Raw genomic sequence first — 12,049 nt, 5'->3', positions numbered from 1 at the left:
TAGTTTCAAATCAGCTCAAGAAGTAAGAACAGAAGGCCACGCCGTCACGTGCCGGGTGCCCTTAGCTCTACCTGGTTCTGGAGGGGTTTGCAGGTGCTGGCAGCAGCAGAGGGGCAGGAGCTGCACCCTGACCAGCTCCACCTTGCAGGCCACAAGCTGTTCTGCACTCCCAGGATGGGATGCACAGGGACACCCCACACCACAGAACTGTTCACACCAGCTGTGTTAGAAATGAGGAACACAAGGACCTAGCGCGGTGCAAAGAGCCAAGTGCTATTCCCATTCATTCACATGGACAGAGACACTGAATCTCCAGGGAAAACTGAACCATCATCAATCCTCTAGACAGGCTGCCCAGACACAGGCTCACCCACCGGTTCCCACAGGGTTTTCAAAACAGGCTGGTATTCAAGTGACCGATTTTCCATGCAAGTAAAAATCCATCAGGCAGGGAAATGGCAGAAGGATTCACCGAGCGCTCCATGGCAATCTGAACAAAACTGAATGCACTAGATGGAGACAGAACAGATCCAAATCCCTTCTCCTACAAACAACTGTAGTATGCAATTAACTGATTCTTGTGGATTCTCCTTGGCAGTTTGCCAAGGAAAAGGGTCAGCATGAATCCATCAGGTGATGGGAACAACAACCATAAGGCTGAGTAGCAGGTTCACAGACTGATAAACGCCAGCAGGAGACGAGCCTGCCATGAGGAAAGGGCAAAACATGAAACAGAGGCTTCAGGAGAGACAATCCTGAGCTACTATGCCATAGAGAAAGGAAAGAAGAAGGAACAAGATTAGAAACATCAGGGATCTCTTTCAGTCTGCCAGCTCCAACAGAAGAACCCCAAATTTACGGCTAAGATTCAAGTGAGCATCACCATCAGCAAGGAAAATGCTCCTTTAACCAAAGGATGTTTAAACTAAGATCCTTTGGCTTAAGGTCCTTTAACAAAGATGTTCCTTAACCAAACAGCGAATTTGGTTCATTTTATCATTTTATATATTTGCATTACTGCACTTCACCTCCTACCATGCAGTTGTTGACTGAAATGCCTACGAGGGGCAGGGAATGAGCTGTGCAGGGGAAGGCAGTAAGGAAACTGGGGACCTTTTTCTCTTCCTCTGTAACATCAGGCTTCCAGCACTTCAGCATCATCAAAAAGTCAGCACTGCATCTGAAGCACCCCCATGTAACAAAACTCGAGTTAGACAGAAGGGAAGTCATCCCACCCATTTCCCAAAGCTTACACTCCTCTGTTCCAAATGTATCATCCATGACCCAGACCAGACCTGCCAGATTCCGAACAAAATTCAAGAGGCCACTCCAACAAAGCATGTGTAAAATGTGAGTTAGATCTGAGCAAAGCATGTGTAAAAGGTGAGTTAGATCACAGCAACACGATGGCTTTAAAAGACAGAGTTAACATAAATTCAAGTAAAAAATATCTAAACAGAAAAATAAAATAAAATAAAATAAAATAAAATAAAATAAAATAAAATAAAATAAAATAAAACAAAATAAAATAAAAGTCTTCAACTGTCTTGCTGAAGATCCTAGAAACCCTGCTTGTGTAGATGGAACCAAGACACTCAGTGGGGTGGCAGTGAACGAAGGGCTGGACATAGTTCAGACACAACAATGAACATGTGGTGGGGGTATTCTCCCTGAGCTTTACGTAAGCCACTGCGAGACTCTCACCCACAACCCTGTAAGCTGCTTTTCTTTTTCTCTTCTTTGGAGCTGTGAGAGGTTATAAAAGCCACCAAACCTGTCCTGCCGTGATCTGATCTAATCTGGCCAGAACTGCTTGGCTTCAATGGAAAGAAGAGTTGAAGAAAACTTGAAGAACGCAGGGCTCTGAGGAACAGGGCAGAGAAGGGGATCTGTGCCGGACTGTTGGATTTAGCTCTTGGGAAGCACGGTACCTTTGGATTTTCTGGCATCCTTTAAAATTATGTCCCCTTCCAAAACGCTCCAAATGACTACTTGAGAGAACCGATGCTGGCTGAAAATCTTTTCCTACTTCCACCTCATGAATTACCAAGAGTGAACGAACTGAGTACCAAGCTGTACTCGACACTCTCGGGCTCACAGATGCAGGCAGGATTTAGACCCTGCTCAAGAGAAGTAAGAGCTGAGGTAGGATGATAAAGGCATCCAAAGCTGCCTCCATTCCTGGGAAAAGCCTCAAAGCAGCCCTCTGCAAGTGCCCTTGGTGGCAAAGCTGCAGTTTTACTGAACCTGTGTCTGATGGAAGGCGGCCGGAGCCGGGGGCTGAAGGGACACAGAACAAACAGAATCACGGCGCTCACACAGAGGCTCCCGACGCCTTGCCAGCAGCACACGCCTCCTTCACGGAGCGCAGGAGTTCCCTGGCTCCCTTCTCAGTCTCTATGGACGTTCTCCCAGCGCCCTGCAACCAGAGCAGGAACATCACCAGAAGGAAAGGAGGGGACAGGGCTCCAGGAAGGCTGGGATGATGCTCAAACCAGCAAGCTACAGCCCTGGCACTGCTTTTCAGGTTAAGCCCAGCTTCAGCAGTTGTGGTACGAGAAGCACAGGTAGGAGAGGGAAAAACACTCCTGCTGTGTTACCCAGCCCCAGCTCAGGCAACATGACCAGGTCTCCCCAACACATTCTGGGTTACCTTTTCATTTTAAATGTCCCAGAGAAGTCCAGGAAGGCTCACAAGCACATCTGGGACTCACATCTGACAAGTGAGCAAAAGCTGTATCTGATTTTCCATCTCCATCCTGAACTGTTATACCCAGCGTTACTGTACCTTCAGAAGGAGCAGCTGGGCAGAGGAAGATGGGAGCAGACAGTCAAACAAGCCTAGACTTGATCCCTGACTGAAATGAGAGCAGATGCTACCATCCAAGGCTGCAAGGTGACATGTGAGGGCAACCTTTCTAACCAGCATGGGCCCCAACAAAACTAGTTTCACTGCCAGGTCAGAGAACTGATGATAGTTTCCAATTAGTTGGACTTGATAATCCTAAAGCTCTGCTCCAACTGATTCTGTGATTCTAAACTGACTGGAGCTGTGAGAAAACGAGTCACTGTCAGAACGGTATGGAAACGCGTTCCTTCACCTCGCCCTCGGCACATGTTGGCACAAAACGTATCACCAGTGAAAAGTAACCAGCACCTTTCCTTCACCATGGGCCGACCACGCCAGTTATTGACTCAGCTGCTCTTAGAACGTTTTCTCCGCTTCTCCTGCCTGCACAGCCAGCTTATCGCTGCCTTATGTAAAGTCGGTTTATCACCCTCTGAACTCAGACTGCAGCTTTTGTCACTGAGCATGGAGTAGGCGGGCATCAGAAACCTCCTCATCCCCCCCAGCAACCTCAGAGCTAATGCTGATTGCTGACAGCAGAGGAAAGCCAGCGGCAGTGACCAGAACGATAGCCTGTGCGATGACCTGCTGGACGCTGCCAAGAGGAAGCGCTCTCCTGCAAAGTGCCACGGGGAATTAAATGTGGAAAGAATCTGAAGACCCGAAATCTTTCATCACGGTGTGGCAAAGCTGGGAAGATCTAAACCACCTGTCCTGTTTTTACTTAGCTGTGTGGAGCAGCACTGGGTTCCAAACTCCACCCGTGGTTTCCAAGTTCAGTAGAATCACAGAATGGTTTGGGGCAGAAAGGACCTTAAAGCTCACCCAGTTCCACCCCTCTGCCATGTGCAGGGACACCTTCCACTAGCCCAGGTCAGTCCAGGCCCCATCCAACCTGGCCTTGGACACTTCAAGGGATCCAGGGGCAGCCACAGCTTGTCTGGGCAACCTGTGCCAGGGCTTCACCATCCTCACAGGGAAGCTGTGCCAGCTGCTGTATGGAAAGGGAGCACAAAGGCACTGCCTGAGTCCTCTGAGTTTGGCTTTTGCAGGAGTTAAGCCCAGTTCAGTTTTACTGAAGCAAAACGCAGCCTGGTTTTCCTCCACACATAAATTAAAGGTAAAAAAGAATATTAATGAGCACATTCTGTGATCAGATTTTACCTGATTACTTTTTTAATCCCATTTCTTTCAGAAGCAATTAAAGACTTGGATATGAAACAGGTCATCTGGTTACTTCTGAAAATGGAGGAGGGTCTGCCTACAGTCACGGATCAAAAACAGACGGCAGGGATGGGAGGAGAAAAAGAAATCAAAGTGTATGGGCAAAATATGGCTCGTTTCTCCCACCGCCGGCCTGCTGTTGATACAGGTAAAGATGTTCACAGTTATCTCTGCCCTTTTAGCCTCTCTCCTCATTGATCCAGCCATCAAGGACTAATCTTGGGCTTATGGCATCACACAGCTCTCTACCAGCAAAGTGCAATGACACAACCGGGTCGAGAATAGAAAGCAAGGAGGAGGAGGAAAGTGCTAAAATGGAACAAGTAGTTATAGAACATTGTTACAAAATCCCTGTGTGAGCTTCCCTGCAGAGTTAGCAGCACAACACTAAATGCCACAATGATAGCGGGACCCAGGAAAAGCTTCCCCTGACTGCATGTTCTCCTGAATTCACTGCCACAGCAGTGCTGAGAGGTGCTATCGAAACGTGTCCTTTGCCCATCCTTTGGAAGGCAGGACAGGTGTGCTGCTCCCCATTTCCTAACACATGGAGCCGGTGCGCTCCTCAGGCTTTGCAGTGGAGTTGTCCGACTCGAACTCCAGCATCCTCCACCCCACCGCGGAGTCAGGGTGGCAGCGAGCCCGGGGAAGTTACGCTCAGAGAGCCAAGAATACCTTATCTCGCAGGATAAGGTGGAGCTTTACTTTTCCCCTCTTGCAAAATCGGTTATTAAGTAATCTGTTTATGTCACACATTCCAGCACTCCTCACAGGGGCATTGCAGCAGCACAGCGTTACCTTCAAGGAAAGGAACGTGCAGTGCTCTAAATGAATGGGAAGGGTCCTCTGGCACAGCTCAGGGCAGTGCCTCCTCCTGATTTCCCCCAGGAAAGCTGACTTGTACTTGCTTTCCTTCATGCTCTGCCCTGGACCCGGGCAGATCCCTTGTCTTGCCAGGTCACGCTTCTGGGTGCTTCCAGCCAAGCAACTCCTCCTAACTAACACGTACCAAATCCATCACCTAGCCCTCTCGTGGACCCAGGCAGCAGGGAGGAGCTGGAGTGGAGTAATTTTCAAATGTCAACAGCTGATATCACAGCGACACATTCCAGTGTAGGACCAGGGTGAGGTGCCACCTGAGAGACGGACTAAACAACCCCTGGAAGCAGGCCCAAGGGACATATTTCTGTCAGGTATGTACGGTTTCTGTAAAAGCCACATTTACTCAGCGAGGGCACAAGGGACAATTGTCCCACCCTGAAAATGTCTCAATGCCTTCCTGACCAGAAATGCCCATTTTTACCCCTCCTTAAAAAGCCGAGTCCTTCCCTCTCCCCCGCACCGCTACATAACCAAAGCAGTGGGTGATGTGGTACCTCCATCCCACAGACATAACCTGTGGGCACCACTGACAAAGCCAATGACATTCCTCTCTTCTCCCAGAGAACACACTGAAGAGGCGACAATACAAGCGACACCTTCAAAATTCTGTCTTTGCCTCTTTGAAATTAAAGCAACTCACAAAGCAACAAAAGCAGCCTGGTTCCGAGGCATATTACAACCATCTGCTTTCCCATTCTCTGAGTTCTTCTGCCTTGTCTCTTCTGAACAAGGTTACAACTCCCCTTCCCCTCACGGAAGGCAAAGAAACCATCTCCTCTCCGCTCACTTCTAGTGAAATTAAGTCTCTTGACAGACGCTTGCCTCCTATAGAACACCCCACTGTAAGGGCAGGAATCTAAAAGGGATTTAAAAGCATCTGCACCAAGTGCCAGCCAAAGGTCTGCAACCTGGTGTTTTAGCCCTTCCTCTGGATCTTCAACTGACAGAAGGCAGGGATAGATTAGGTACTGGGAGGAAATTCTTCCCTGTGAGGGTGGGGAGGCCCTGGCGCAGAGAAGCTGCGGCTGCCCCATTTCTGGAAGTGTTGGAAAGGTCCTGGAGCAACCTGGTCTGGTGGAAGGTGTCTCTGCCCACGGCAGAGGGCTGGAACTGGACAGGCTTGAAGACCAGCTCCAAGCACAAGCACTCTGTGAGAGTACAGTTCATCCCACACACGCAGTGACTGCACCCGGGGTGCACACGGATACCCAGGCACGTTACGCGCACGGATCCCTGTGGAGAGACAGATGTAGCTGAGTACACGCACAGAAGCGCAATCACTGAGGCTGGAAACATGTAGACAAATAAGATCTCTTCCAAGTGCCAAAGCCTTTAATGCTTACTGGCACTGCGGCAGTGCCCCAGATTTGCCAGGCACGCCGAGAATTCCAGGCTGTCCCACTGCGCGGAGCGGCTGAGAAGCGGCTCCCTGAGCGACCCATCCATGCACCATACGTGCCCCGCGACCCTGACAGATGCCACGGCCTTGGATCCTTGGGTGATTTAGCTGGGCTGCTCCCAGGAGCCTGGCAGGAATCACGGCGCTGCCTTTAGTACCACCGAGGGAATTAGCTGGCTACACAGCTCCGGGGCTCTCCGGGGGCTTGGCCGAGGCAGCTCCAGCTCCGGAGGCCTGTCGTGTACAATTACAAGCACTTGTTTCACCTCCTCTCTTCATTCCCCCAGCGAGATGAGCTGCAACTGGTCTGTCAGCCCAACTAAACCCAGTGAGGATATCCACAGTGGAGCAAAGGATATAAACACACCACAGCCACAAATATTACTTCAAGCAGTAACCACAGTCGGAAGGACCCTCCTGCGCTCAGCACCAACAACCACTTCTGTTATGTTCCTGGAGCATCACACGCGGCTGTTGCACATCAAAACAGCATGTGGCAACATTTAAGACAGTAAAACATAAAAAAAATATCCTCTCTCTCTCCCTTCTCAAACTGCTGTGCCAAAGTGTCAATTATTCCACAAGCCAGAGCCTAATACAAACCCGACCCTGCAGACAGCAAATAGCCTCATTAAACCCAACATGATGATTTATAGCGGCTGAGCACAGATTACTTCATCCCAGAGAGGAAGAAAACACAGGCTTTTTCGTGGAAAGGACTGGCTTGGTTTGCTGGAAGTGCTCTAACTCCTCTTTTTTAGAGACTATTTTCTTTCCTACTGCTGGATCCTTTCCTGTCCATTACTGGTGACAATGACACAGCTGTAACCTTACACCCTTCAAAACATTTTCAACTGAAAAGCCACAGGCATTTGTTCGCAAATAAAGAAGTCAGAATAAAATTACATCCTGAAGTGAGGAGGGGAAGGACGGTGCTGCAAAGTGAAATCCTGTCCCTTTCAGTTCAAGTCCTACCCTATCCTGCTCTCCTCCTTCTCCCCCACTAGTTTATCAATCCCACAGACAACCAATCCTCAGAAAATGAGAAAAAAGGAATTTGCTGTCATTAACTCACTCCTATCAGCTTCATCATTTTCCAGGAAGAAACTTGAAGTTAACTCCTTTAAATTCCTTTCACCTTTGGGATTTCACAACATTTTTAGTTAGAGAGAGAACAAGAACACTTCCAAGGGAGTCTACTCTTTCCCTCTAAAGAAGAAAACTGTCTTCTCTGTTAAAAAGTTCTCCTTCAGGGGAAAACCCTTCTCTTTATGCCTCCTGAGCACAAAGGATAACCCAAGCAAATATTCACTTCCCGCCTGAAGTCCACCCCGACACTTGTTACAAATTCTGCTGGTTCTTTCACTTGGCTTCTCCACTTGCCTCCATATTTCCATGCTCAGGACTGCAGCGGTGAGAGGCAAGCACTGCTAAAAACTCCATTTGTAGAGGAACAACTCTGGTGTCTCGGAGCCAGCGTGCAAGACACAGCAAACGGGACTTTGGGGGAAGCGGAAGCGTGCACCAGCAGCACCCAACAATGTTCGCTCCCGAACCGAAACAGAGGATTTCTCTAGAAAGTCACTTCCACCCCGACCAAGCCTACCCATGTTTCAGTCCATTTTAGGACCAAGTACTGGGCAAACCTGAGGCACCATGTTTCTCTGCCCTCCGACTGCGCCCATCCTATGTACAAACACCAAAGCAAAGGCACCCTTCCTCCCCAGCAGTCCAAGTCTCTTACCTTCCACTTCTTCTTCATCACATACATGTTTAAGGAAGGAAGCCCCTCTATCCAGTACTGCCTCGTCCTCCATCCTATAGTAATAGAAAAGAAAAAAGGAATGCTCAGACTTCTCCTGGAGCGAGCTGTTTGAACCAGCCCAAGTCCTGGGCAGGTTAACTTGCAAGCTGTTGTTCATGTTCCTGTGGGCACTCCTGTCCTCCTTCCAGTGCCTGCTGCTCCTTCATAGAGCTCCTTTCACATGGTGTTTGCTTTAAGCTGGCCTCACGTAGCTCCAGTTCTGACCTTGAGAGGACATCAGTGGTGACAGGTGTGAACAAGGTAATCCCAGCCACAAGTCTTTGGGGGCTTTCCTGTTTCTTGTGTCTGTCTGTTCTTTTTCCCCCCCCCCCTTCTCTTTTTTCCAGAAAGTACAGCCACACGGGCAGGCTTGGGGTTATCTATGCAACAGCCAAGAGCTCGTGGGGTTCCCGTGTGCCTCGGGTGCTGCGCTGGCAGGCGGCGGTGGCCGAGCCGCGCGAGGAGGCGAGCGGGCACACCCCGCACGGACACGGGCGCGTTCCAAGCGCAGCCCGGGCTCCGGCCAGCCCCTAATACCAGCACAGCACACTTGTCTGCTGGGAGCCCGGCTTTGTGTCACATGTTGGCCTTACAGAAATCTGACATATGAGGATTATCCCTAGACCGAGCTACGGTAAGTCAGATCATCACAGCAGTCATTTATGTGTGTCACCCGTTCATTCATCCATTTGGGGAAGGGTTTCAGTGGTTGCTGGCCTTCCCCTCCCCTCTTCTCTCCACCTCTGATCTGCCTCTGCGGACAGCAGAGACTCCTAATTCCGCTCTTGTGCTTCCGCAGAGCTGCCCAAGACTCCTGCTGCTGTGCTTCCCCCACAAAACCAGACCCTGCCTGCGTCCCGAGGGTACGTCTGCAAATCCACTCTTGACAAGCAAATACAAAAATAATAAAATAATAATAATAATAAACAAAATTGGAACCGTGTTAAATAATCTCCTTAGAGGCTAAGTACACATTTGCTGCTCGCTACTGGGCAGTTGCCATGGGAGCCTTCTATCCTAATACAACTGGGACCAAGCTGGTAACCTGTTTTCATACCAAAAATCAGCCATAAAACAACACCTCTTCCTTACATTCCCTCAGGGGAATAGGAACTCAGTTCACAGTGAGACAAGGCCTTCAAAACTTCCTCCCATCCATACTGCTTCCATTCAAGATCCTCTGGCAGCAGTAGCAGCGAACACTTGCAGAATTATCTTACAGGAATATTCAAATTCAGGAGGGTATAAATACTGAACAGATGAATACCAAGAACTCAGAATGCCTATGGGTGTTTACCTTGCATGCCAATGCCCAGGCTACCTAACTAGAAAATAAAAAATAAGACTCAGCCACAAAAGGTAGCACCAGAGTCCCATGTCATGAAAGCAGTACCTCAGGAGCCACTCTCCAGCCTCTGCCAAGTTTTCCTCTACTTCAAGCACCTTTACTAACCCACCTCCAGCCTCATCCTCAGCTCTTAGTCCACAGCTCAACTCCCAAAACGAGTCTCAAACATGGCACTGACAAAAACAATGAAGAAAAGTAAGTCAGATTCAAGCACAGTACCAAAGCTTACGGACATAGACGTTTTTCACTTGGATTACTGGACGGCAGTAAAAAATACAGCACTGTACCCCAAAATGTATGTGAGCATTGACTCCCAAGCTTAGGTCTAGTCCAAAGCCAGCTCCTCCTCCTTCACACAGGCTGTTTCAGCCTGAATTCCAGGAGCCAGAGGATTTGGAGCAGAAATTTCCCTGAGCTAGGAAAGGTGCCATTCCCCAGGCAGCTGCTGCCGGGTGCAGAGGGGTGGGACGTGCTCCTTGCCAGCACAGCACACCAAGCCAGCACTCAGGCACACACCAGCCTCCCCTGAAAGCTCCAGCTCTTCAATAAATTATTTAAGACTATTTAGGTGTCTTTTCTAAGGCAAGAGAAGGGAAAATACTCCATGGGTACCCTTGCCTGTTTGCAATGGTTGTGAAGGCACAACCCCTTTTTTTAAATTATTATTTTTTCCTGCAAAGCAGCACCTGTAGCTCCTTGCTACAAACTCGGCTGGAAACATCTGGAACAGATGGGACTGGATTTTCAGACCAAACACAAACCACAGGAGCTTTATACCTCTGTAAAGTCTGTACTTATCCTGAATGGCATTCAGCACCATGTAACACACCTGTGTGTCCCTGCCCAAACACCGTGTCCTGAGGCCAGCTCCTCCAGCCTAGGCAGCACCAGCCCAGGCACGGAACAACTGGGAAGCAACAGTGCGGCAGAGCAGAGAAAGGGAAAGGAAGGGAGCAATTTCCACTCCCTGCAAAGGATACAGTGCTGAGAAATCACCAGCTGCCATCCCCCTGGGAGAATTCTGCTCATCCTTCCCATGATGGCAGAGCATCCTCCCTAGCATCACCCTGCCAGTGCTGAGCACCCCCAGCAGTGGGAATGGCCCCCACACTCCCAGGAACATCACCTTGCCAGCCTGAAATGAGTTCATCACATTTAACAGCCATGCTTTTTTTAGCTCCAGAGGGTTGGAAAACCGATCAGCAAGGCTGATGCTTTCCCTGAAACGTGTATCCGAAGGAGCTGGGGGGTTTAAAGGGCCGGGAATAGAGCTCGGGTCGCCTTGGCACAGCGCCCCAGCTCTAATCCGCGGGAGTTTAGTGATTAGGCTCCAAGCACCACCTCCCTTGACTTGGTCTTTTCTGCCCTTCTCAGATTATCACAGGATTTCTGTGGGCCAAAATCTAGCAAGAAAACATCCTTTACCCATTTGCACAAGGAAAATATTTCAGCCCCTTGGAATTTTTCAAATACCATAAATGGGAGCCGAAGAAATTAAAAAGAAAAAAAAAAGTCACGTGAAACAAGAAAATTTTCCCTCGAGTCTTCAGGGGAAAACTGGCAGACTCCTGTTAGTGAAGCACCGCAGCGTGACCACTATCCCACAGATTGGAGAGAAGAAAGGATGGCAATAATTTTAGGGCCCCTGAAAAGAGATGCACTTTCTGTTAAGCCTGGTTTACCAGCTCCTTGTTGGAAGGCAAAGGGGTTTTCAGGCACTTCTTGTCCAGATCCTCATGACTGCTGCTGCAACGTTTTGGAAACAAACCTAAAAAAACCAATAATTATTAAAAAAATATCGGGCTTCTATTTTCAGGGTCTGACAGAATCTGACAGAATATGCCCCAGTGAAAAAACACAAGATGCTTGAGTAATTGGCCTCTCTGCACCAATGATTAGATCGGTGCCAAACATTTTTAGAAATGATGTTATGTGTCAATAGGATTTGAACAAGAGTCACACATGGCCAGCAGCAACTCTGCTCTGCCTGCAAAGCGCTGGCAGATACAGCTCGCAGAAATATTCTGCCCAGCTACTCGGAAAGAACATCACCAATTTAGCACTATCAGGGATCCCGGACTTCCTAATGGCTGCGCTCATCTGCCAGCGTCTGTTCCGTTTGTCACAACATGAATTCTTCCTGCAGATCTCTGGTTGCAGCACCAAACACCTGCACTGCACCTTCCAGGCAGCGAAAGCGGAGAGGAACCTCGGAGTTAGCGTTGCCAGCGCTGCTCCAGGCGGAGGCATCATCCCAGGAGATGGAGTGCTGCCACCGCCCGGCTGCTCAGCTCCAGAGCTGTGAAACTTGGAGGGCAGGAGAGAGGGAAAGTGGTGTTTGGCGTAAATAAAGAAGGACTGATGTGGCAACACGAGATGTTGCGCGGAGTTACAACTCGCCGGAGCGAATCAACGCGTAACAGAGCTGGGGAGCCAGAGGGCAGAGTTACTGCTCACTGATAAGCTTTTACGATTCTGCCCATTTCCAATGGCTTTTGCAACCAGGAAGAAACTCCAGCAAACTCTAAACTGCACAAGGAAAAA

General features: G+C 49.2%; 1 protein-coding gene across 9 annotated transcripts in view; it reads right to left on the bottom strand.

The window, feature by feature from the left end:
* Nucleotides 1–12,049, bottom strand: part of SLC4A4 (solute carrier family 4 member 4) — a 144,073-nt gene that overhangs the window by 87,875 nt on the left and 44,149 nt on the right. For 8 of the 9 annotated variants that reach the window (XR_015772659.1, XR_015772660.1, XM_088056357.1 and 5 more), the window contains one exon: nucleotides 8,098–8,171. Coding sequence is in view for 7 of the 9 variants with exons in the window: in XM_088056357.1 (XP_087912483.1) it covers nucleotides 8,098–8,171 (74 nt within the window). In the remaining 2 variants the exon portion in view is untranslated. Of the gene's footprint in view, nucleotides 1–8,097; nucleotides 8,172–8,382; nucleotides 8,402–12,049 lie in introns of those variants that run through there. The other variant, XM_088056361.1, reaches the window with a different exon arrangement.

The sequence above is a fragment of the Pseudopodoces humilis genome, chromosome 6 (assembly GCF_049639895.1).
Source record: "Pseudopodoces humilis isolate 2021_Gansu_Grassland_sample_001 chromosome 6, ASM4963989v1, whole genome shotgun sequence".
NCBI lineage: Eukaryota > Metazoa > Chordata > Aves > Passeriformes > Paridae > Pseudopodoces > Pseudopodoces humilis.
The sequence above is the reverse complement of the archived record's forward strand: the minus strand, read 5'-3'. Positions and strand labels throughout refer to the sequence as shown.